The sequence below is a fragment of the Salpingoeca rosetta genome (assembly GCF_000188695.1).
Source record: "Salpingoeca rosetta unplaced genomic scaffold supercont1.34, whole genome shotgun sequence".
NCBI classification, from domain to species: domain Eukaryota; class Choanoflagellata; order Craspedida; family Salpingoecidae; genus Salpingoeca; species Salpingoeca rosetta.
In genome coordinates, this window is record NW_004754900.1 from 80,716 (window position 1) to 89,600 (window position 8,885).

The window sequence follows — 8,885 nt, forward strand, 5'->3', positions numbered from 1 at the left end:
GCCGGGTCGATGGCGTCTGACATGAGGACGGACTTGAGCACGTCCGTTGGATATGTCGTGACCCAATACATGAGACCAGCGATGCCGCCGCACGCAAAGTTGAACAGCACGGGGAGATCGTCCACCTTGTAGTTGAGGTGGCGGGCGCCGAGCGTGCGCCCATACTCAAAGCAACCAAAGTAGACGGCATTGGCGGGGATGTTGCGGAGCAGCGTGGCGTGCAGGGCCTGGTACGGGCCGCGGATAACGCCGTTGGTGCGAACACACTCCCGCGCCACGTCCAGCACAGACCGCCGCATAGCAGTCTCTGGCAGTGGCCGTGACGTCGCAAACAGTGTGGGCCATAAACGTGGGGATGGGATGTACAAGGCAGGGGACCATGGTGACGTGTGAGGGAACACAGTGAAGCGGTGAAGTGCGTTGGAGGGGGGGGGGAGGGAGAGGCACGCAAACTGGTGTGCGAGACACCTTGTGCATGTACGTGCGACCGGTGTCTCGCACACACACACACACACTCTCTCTCTCTCTCACCCACATCCACACACACACACACGCACACACACACACACGCACACACACTCACACAAACACACACACACACAAAAACACACACACACACACAAACACAAACACACGCACACACTTCGGTGGATGTCTGTTTGCACTTGGGACTTGAAGAGATCGATGGGGCTCTCCACCATGGCTGCGGCAGCGCCAGTCATTGCGCCGGCGGCAAAGTAGTGCAGCGCTGGGAGCCGTTGGCCATTCTCTTCCCGCAGCCACTGCAGCAGCCGCGTGCTCTGCCCAAAGGAGAAGAATAGCGTGGCTCGGAAGAACATCTGGCCCGCCAGCGGCGATGTCACGCCTGAGGCAGATGAAAGGGGGGGAGTGTGTTCAATTGGTAGTGGTGTTGTTGTTGACGACGACGACGAATGGTGGTAGTGGTGGTGGTGATGAGTGGATCGGAGGGGAGAGTTACACAAGCCAAAGATCGCGGAAAGAGAAGCAAAGCACAGACACACACACACGCGCGCGCGCGCGCACGCACACACACACATGCACACAAACGCACGGACCTTTGTAAAAGCCACTGATGCCTTCCTGTGCCCATGTTTTGTGAACGCAGTCCAATGTTGAGCTGCAAAGCGAATCGTGCAGGCGTCAATCCTGCGCATCACATCACGCCACATCGCCCAGCACCGCAGCACACGACTACAATGCTGCATAACAGCATCCACGCGGTGACGCTCAACCTCACCTGTACACTGGGTTGGTCTTTGGCTGCGTCTGCAGACGAACCTACGGAGCATCAACAAGAAGAACAAATCAGCCACGAGAAAAGCAGACCTCAGAGGTTTTGAGTGTAGCGATTCACCACCTCGCACTGTGACAAAGCGGCAGTGTAAGCGGCAGTGTAAGCGGCAGTGCAAGTGGCAGTGCAAGCGGCAGTGCAAGTGGCAGTGCAAGCGACAGTGATGGCACTCATTTCCCGTAGACAATGGCGACACGAAACGCACAAACACAGACCGACCTTGACTGTGTCAAAGGGGTGGCCAACAAGGGTGAGCGCAATCCCCCCGACGGTGCCAGCTATCACATCGTCCATGCTTGCTTGGCTTGCTTGGCTTGCTTCTCGCAACCACTGTCTGTCTGTCTGTCTCTGTGTCTGTGTGTGTGTGTGTGTGTGTGTGTGTGTTTGTGCGTGCGTGTGCGTGCGTGTGTATGTCTGCCTGTCTGCCTGCCTGCCTGTCTGTCTGCTGCTCGTGTTGCTGGAGCGCGCCGTGTCCGTTGCTTCGCTCGTCCGCGCGTCAATTGGCGTACGACAGCACAACTTTTGCGGCTGACTTTGGGATTGATGGCGTCATTTGCGATAATTTACGTATATTTTCATGTAAAAATCGGACGGCCCACGCCACATTGCCAGATTTCCCAATTTTTGTTTATTCTGCCCGATTCTTTCACGACTTTTCGTTTGCCAACACGCACCGCAACCCACACCCGTCCTCCTCCCCTTCTGTCCTCCTCCTCGCTCACCATCCACCACCATCAACGCGACACACACACACAGGTGCGTGGCTGGCTCTCCTTGCCTTGCCTTGCTGTGATGCGACCGGCACGAACTCCAACCAATCCGCCAACCAACCAGCCAACCAACCCCCAAAGGGCACACACGCTACGACACATCACCTTTACTTCTCGCCTTTGTTTTTTATTGGCTTCCTTTCTTGCTTGCTTGTTGTCTTGCTTCGCCATCAATCATCATCACTGCTTCGCGAGGCAGGACTTGCTTCCTGCTCTTGCTCAATCATACCGCTCACATCAACGCACACACCACACACACGCACACACACACGCACATACACACACCGCATCACACGCATCACACGCACGCACACGTACGCTCACACATACACACACCACCACGCGTCACGCCATACGAACCAACCAGAGCACATCCATCTTCAACTGACACACAACCTACCAGCATCACGCACGCCATCAGGTACCGTTTGTGTTTCGCGTGCTCATGTTTCGCTTTTGACACCAGGTCGTGCGTTGTTTCGGGCTGGTCCTGCGAGCCTCGTGTGCGTGCGTGTGCGTGTTTGCCTGCGTGTGCCTGTGTGTGCGAGTGTGCGTGCGAACGCACGCACAATGGCCAGGGTGCGTCCTACTTCTCCCTCTTTCCCCTTTTGTCTTCCTCTTCCCTTCCTTCGTCTGATTGCCCTTCCCACTTCGCGCGGCTCCCCAAGCAAGTGATTTTCAACTGCCACCTTCCCCTCCTCTCGATGTTTTTCTCGTGTCTGTTGGATGTGTTGACATGCAATCCTACGTGTGTGTCACGCACGGACTGCCTGTCGTCGACACGAGACTTTGAAGCCGCGCTGTCCTTGTTGATTGCCTCCACCCTATTGCGTCTTGCATCCTTCGGCCGTTGCATTTCTCTTCCCACCTGTTCTCTCGCCATCTTTGTGTCCCTTGTAATTGCGAGCGGCGCATGTTCTCGCACTTGCGTGATGACGCTGGCTTTTTGTGGCAGTGGCCCGTCTGTCATCTGCGACCGTTACGGCTGCAGTGCAACGCGCATGCGCATGATGCGCATGATGCGCCCGAACCGCTTCTAAACACACCGCTGCCATTGCTCGTGCTTTGCGCTTTTGTCCTACTTCCTCCTTCTGCCGCGCCCGCGTCGCATCTTTCCCATGTCCTCTCCCCCACCCTCTGGTTTCTGCTGCGCGCTTTGCTTTCGTGTCGTGCTGCAGCCGACTGCACCCGCCTGCGTTTGGGGCTGCCGTGGGTGCGGTGTCGTGGTCGGTGTGGGTGGTTGCTTGCTGACTATTTATTATCGCTGGCGGTGTCCTTTCTTCTTCCCTCGCTGCCTGGGTGCGGTCACTTGGTCGTTTACCACTCCACCCTCACCTGCCAGCACCCAAATCAAGCAAGACCGCGGTGCGGTGGCTCTCCCTGCTCGCACCATTGTTTCCATGACTTCATTTCCTCCATTGCCATCGACCTGTCCCCCTCCCCTCTTCGTTCCCCTTGCCACCATTGTATTACCACCTCGCACCTCCTGTTGCGAACCCCCCTCGCTCGCTGCGGGTCTTGTTCATGTTGATGTGGCTCGCAGCTAACACTCCTTCCATTCAGCATCCGCCGTAGTGTATTGGGTGCTGGCTGTCCCACCACGCACACACCGTGCACAAGCGTCCTTTGCTTGCACGGCTCCCACAACAACCTCTTACCCCGTCCCCGTTCCCTTCTCCTCCTCCTTCCTTTTCTTTGCGTCTTCTTGACGCCTCCCTTGTCCCTGCCCTGTTCGCTGGGCTCGTGTGTCGACACCTGACCACCCTTCTTCCGCTCCTCCTTCCCCATTCATCCATCCTACCTGCCTTTTTTTCCCTCCTTCATCATCACTCCCTGCGCAATACGCACCCGCGCGCTCGCACGCCATCTCATAACCACCCCCCCCTCCCTCCGTGCTTGCCTCCTCTCCCTGGCCTCACATCTCACGGCCAACTCACGGCCAACTCACGGCTGCTTGTGTGCTTGATTGCTTGGTTGATTGATTGATTGCCCACAACAACACCAACGACCGTCGCCATGCAGCGCTACTTCTTCTCATCGCTCCCGCTGATTGTGCCCCAGCACCCAGCAACACCGCCCGCCTCCACCCCGGGCCTCTCCCCGCTCCGCTACACGCACCCAACTTACCAACACCACCCGCTGCCTTACCCCTATCCCTACCAACAGAAGCCGCAGCAGCAGCAGCAGCAGCAGTACAAGTCCAAGTTTGTGTACTCGCCCCCGTTTCAGCTGCTCACCCCGCCCGCCCCAACAGCGACAGCAGCGCGAACACCGCAACTGTCGCCAATGACGCCGCAACCGCCCGGGCCCGGAGCAGCGGTGCTGCACCCGCAGCCGCCATCCCCCGCCACCCAATACCAGGCATACCCACACGTGCAACAACAACAACAGCAGCAGCAGCAGCAACAGCAACAGCGGCAACAGCAGCAGCGGGTGCCTGGTGGTGTCGGCAGTACTGAGGCTGTGTCACGTGGATACCAACCCAAGGCGAGCCAGCCAATGGCGATGACAATGGCGATGGCGATGAATGGTGGGACGGCCACCAAGCAGCATCAGGTGTGCAGCACAGCAGGCATGGCCAACGGTCCGCTGTCAGCCACCATGTCGCTCCCCGCCACGCCAGCAACACCACTGACCCCACAGGCGTCTGCAGCAGGCACGGTCACAACGACAACAACGACAACAACGACAGTAGCGGCGGCGGCCACTGACAGCGTGTCGCTGTCACGGGAGGCGTCTGATGCTGCCGACGCAACCGTCCACACCAAGACCGCAACCAGTGGCTGCACGCGTGTCAACAGCAAGGACGGCGGCAAGAAGGACGTGTCGTCGCCCGCGTCTTTGGAATCGCCGCTGGTGCGGTCGCGCGAGGGAAGTGCCAGCGACGGCAGCGCTGATGACGAGGACGTGTCTGCAGGCGTCGACAGCCCAAGCAGTGCAGGCTCAGCCGCCACAACCACCAGCACAACCGCCACCACGATGCATGGCGGTGTTGATGGTGTTGATGGTGGCAGCCGGCGTGCGAGCGACCCGGCCATCAGCCCCGGTGCCGCAGAGCCAGCAGCAGATGGCAACAGCGCCACCGCTCCCCAGCACCAGCACCACCAGCAGGCAGCGGTTGTGTCGAGCATATCACCACCAGCAGCAGCCGCAACCAACGCCGTGGCGCTGAAGACCTGCATTTCAAACACCAGCAACTCAAGCAACACGAGCAACTCGAGCAACTCAAGCAACACGAGCAACAGCGCTGGCGTGTCGACAGGACATGGGTATTCGTCGATGGTGCCGGGCGGCCGGGCGTACCCGCTGCAGGCAGCGAACTCCATGCCACCACAGCAGCAACAGCAACGGCAGCAGCCGACAATGGGGACGCCAATGATGCAGCACGGGCAGTACATGCACACAGCAATGCAGCAGCAGCAGCGGCCAGCAATGGCGGGCGTAAACCAGTACCAGGCTTGGGGCTATGCAGTGTGGCAGTCGACACAACAGCACGGCGCTGCGCCCACCGGCACAATGTCTGGCAGCAACAGCAACAGCGGCACCAGCAGCACCAGCAGCAGCGCATATCGCCCAATGCCCATGGCGGGATACAGCGGCACTTCACCCGCGCCCCTGGCCCACACCTGGCAGCAGCAGCAGCAAGGCGGGGCTGACCTCACCCAGAGCAACGGCAGCGCGGTGAACAAAACAAAAAAGACAACAGCGACAGTGAGCGCTAGCACCAGCAACAATGGTACTGGTACCGTTAAGGCTGAGCTGACGGCCGCTGTCAGCAGCACAAAGACGAGTGCCACACCGAAGAACACAACGACGACGCCAGCCCCAGTGAAGCAGGAGCCCGCAGCCAATGCGAAATCGTGGCGGCCACAGCCAATCACAGCACCATCGCCAGCAGCAGCGACGATGGCGGTGAAGAAAGAGGCAAGGCAGCCAACGACTACAACGGCAACAGAGGCGCAAGTGGTGGCGTCACACGGGGAGCAGGGAGAGGCGGCACTCGCCATGATGTCCATGATCGAGAACATGCATGCCCAGGCACCCGCCACAGCCACGTCCACGTCCACGTCCACGGCGACAGCAGCAACGACGCCAACGTCAAGCGCCGTGAAGAGCAGCACCAGCAGCACCAGCGCGGCGGCGCCGCCACTCTACCAACAGCAGCAACGGCTTGTTTCATCGTCGTCGTCGTCGTCGTCATCGATGCTGCCTGCGACAAGCATGGCGGGGCAGACGCTGAGCGGCGTGTCTGTGATGTCGCCGTACAGTCTGCAGAGCTACAACCCGCAGCAGTACCAGCAGCAGCAGGGCTACATGCAGGGCCAGCACTCGCCCTACTATGCCCAACCCATGCAGCGGCAGCAGCAGCACCAGAATGGCGGGCATGGGCCACAGGGCACCAAGCTGTCAACAACGACACCAACCCCAGCTACCGCCACAGCGACTGCGACCACGCCTATCGGTGTTGCCCCCGCCACCTCGACCAACGGCCGCGGCAGTGGTGCTGATGGTGATGGTGTGACGACTGGTGCCATGATGGCGCCAACAACGGCGAGCGGTGAAGGGCGGTTTGTGTGCAACGTGTGCAACCGCACGTTCTCGTGCTCGTCCAACCTGCACCGCCACCACCGCACACACACGGGGGAGCGGCCGTACGCGTGTGCGCACTGCGGGGAGCGGTTTGTGAACAGCAGCAACCGGAACAAGCACGAGCAGGCGCATGCGGCGCGGGCGCTGCGGTCGCTCGGGCAGAAGGGCGGCATCACAACAGAGCTGCAGCAGGCCGACCAGCTCGCCATCGCCCGGGTACGTACGCACGCACCAACGCGTCGCTGTGTCGGCCGGGTGTTGCTAGAGGAATGGGCAGGGGTGTTGGGCAGGGGTGTTGATCAACGAAAACGAGAGAAGGAGAAAAAAGGGTGATGTGTGTTTTGTTTGTTGTGGGGAGGAAGAGCGTGTGCTCAGTTGTTCTTTTGTGCGTGCTGTTGCTGTGTGCGTACCCCGTGATTCCGTGACTTCACCTGCTCGCTCTGTTCCTCATGCCCATCCTCCCTCTGTGCGTTCCCGCACGTCTCAGATCCAACAGGAGGCGGCGAACAACCCGCTGCAGCTGCTTGCGCTGACGATGCAGATGATGGATGAGGGCCCCGATGCCCCCAAGCGGAAGCGCTCAAAGCCGCGCTCCACCAAGCGACACCTCTGTGCTGACTGCGGCAAGACTTTCTCCTGCTCCTCCAACCTCCACAGGCACCGCCGCGTGCACACAGGTGTGTGTGTCTGTCTGTCTGTCTGTCTGTTTGTCTGTGTGTGTGTGTGTGTGTGTGTGTGTGTGTGTGTGTGTGTGTGCCTCCGTAGCCGATAGCTTTGTGCGCCGCTGTGGGAAGTGCTTTCCCTTTGCTTTCCGCTGTGCCTCACTAGCACCCTCCGCTCCTTTCTGCACTCGTCTTGCTCTCGCCCGGTTTCGTGTGCAGGGGATAAGCCATATGCGTGCAAGTTTTGCGGGACGCACTTCTCCAACAGCAGCAACCGGCGCAAGCACGAGCGCTGCCACTGCAAGCTGCGGCCCACAGACGGCAGCATGAACCTTTCGTAGGGTGTGTGACGGTGGTGACAACGGCCCTTGCTGCTGCTGCTGTGCTGAATGCCTTGTTCTTTCTTAACTGAGCGACTTGTTGCAATATGTCGATACAGGCTGTGTGTGTGTGTGCGCGTGTGTGTGTGTGTGTGCGTGTCCGTGTGTGTGTATGTGATGTGCTTCTAGGGAAGAAGAAAGAGTGTATTGTGTCGCACCTTTTCGCGAGTGTTTTCCTGATATGAGTTGATGTATTGGTGTGATGTGGTGGGTGTGACATGACACATGTGTGTGTGTGTGTGTGTGTGTGTGTGTGTGTGTGTGTGTGTACGCGCGCGCGCGTGTGCTGCTTGCTGTTGCTTCGATCCTAATGCTGCTGTAGTCGATCTCCCCGGTTGTGTTTTGTTTTGTGCATGGTTGTGTTGCGCACGCATGTTTATTTGCATCGATGCACTTGCTGGGGTGTACATGTACGCATAGGTGTCAGTCGGCTTTGGCTCGGCTCTTTCTGGCTTGCTTTGCTTTCTCTTCTTACCCTCCTCTAATACACGAAGCGTATCTCCCCAATGCCAAAAGCGACGCGGGTGGCGGCTGGGGAAGTACCCTCCTCGCTTGCTTGCTTTGCTCGTTGCTGACTTGCTTCTTGCTTGCTTGCTTGCTTGCTGGTGGATAATGAGTCATCATTCAAAGATAGATAGCAGACACAGAAGACAGGAGGGGATATGGGTGCTGTTGAGTTGTGCGACGAGTTCAGCCATCGCCAATGCGTGAGTTCGTCGATGGCAAGGGAAGCGGGGACGGGGAGACGGAGAGAGAAGGGGGTGGGGAAGATGGTGGCGTGAATGCTGCTGCTGATGCCGTTGGGATGTGCTTTGGTGGTGGGTTTGATTGTGAACAACGTGGCAGTGCCTCACGTGTGCATGACGTGTGTGCAGGCGACGATTCTTGATCTGCGCATTGCCGCAGCAAGCTTATCCGTCGCTGGCTGGTGCGTTGTGTGTGTTGGGTGATGGGGGGGAGGAGGGAAGGGGTCTGTGTGTTTGTGTTTGTGTGTGTGTGTGTGTGTGTGTGTGTGTGTGTGTGTGTGTCTGTCTGTCTGTCTGTCTGTCCTTCTCGACAAGATAAAGAGACATCTTTGCAGTCCGCTCCGCTCTATTGTCTCCATCTCCTTCTTCTTTTCAGTACTTTTATTTTTGTTTGTTTCTTTTCTCTTTCTTTTTTTTCTTTTCTC

At 58.6% G+C, this 8,885-nt stretch overlaps 2 protein-coding genes across 2 annotated transcripts in view; one reads left to right on the plus strand and one right to left on the minus strand.

The window, feature by feature from the left end:
* Positions 1 to 1,737, minus strand: part of PTSG_10670 (uncharacterized protein) — a 2,465-nt gene extending 728 nt beyond the window's left edge. The window contains exons 1-5 of the mRNA XM_004988579.1: positions 1,532 to 1,737; positions 1,259 to 1,299; positions 1,077 to 1,138; positions 644 to 865; positions 1 to 307 (exon numbers count right to left, since the gene is read on the minus strand). The exon at positions 1 to 307 is cut by the window's left edge and continues 9 nt beyond it. Of these exons, the coding sequence (XP_004988636.1) occupies positions 1 to 307; positions 644 to 865; positions 1,077 to 1,138; positions 1,259 to 1,299; positions 1,532 to 1,606 (707 nt within the window). The 5' untranslated portion in view covers positions 1,607 to 1,737. The remainder of the gene's footprint in view (positions 308 to 643; positions 866 to 1,076; positions 1,139 to 1,258; positions 1,300 to 1,531) is intronic.
* A 753-nt stretch (positions 1,738 to 2,490) lies between these two features.
* PTSG_10671 (zinc finger protein) lies at positions 2,491 to 7,675 on the plus strand (the record flags this gene model as incomplete). Its single annotated transcript, XM_004988580.1, has 3 exons — positions 2,491 to 6,888; positions 7,259 to 7,349; positions 7,554 to 7,675. Exons 1-3 carry the CDS (start codon positions 4,099 to 4,101, stop codon positions 7,673 to 7,675), a joined length of 3,003 nt encoding a protein of 1,000 aa, XP_004988637.1. The 5' UTR covers positions 2,491 to 4,098.
* Positions 7,676 to 8,885: the final 1,210 nt, after the last annotated feature.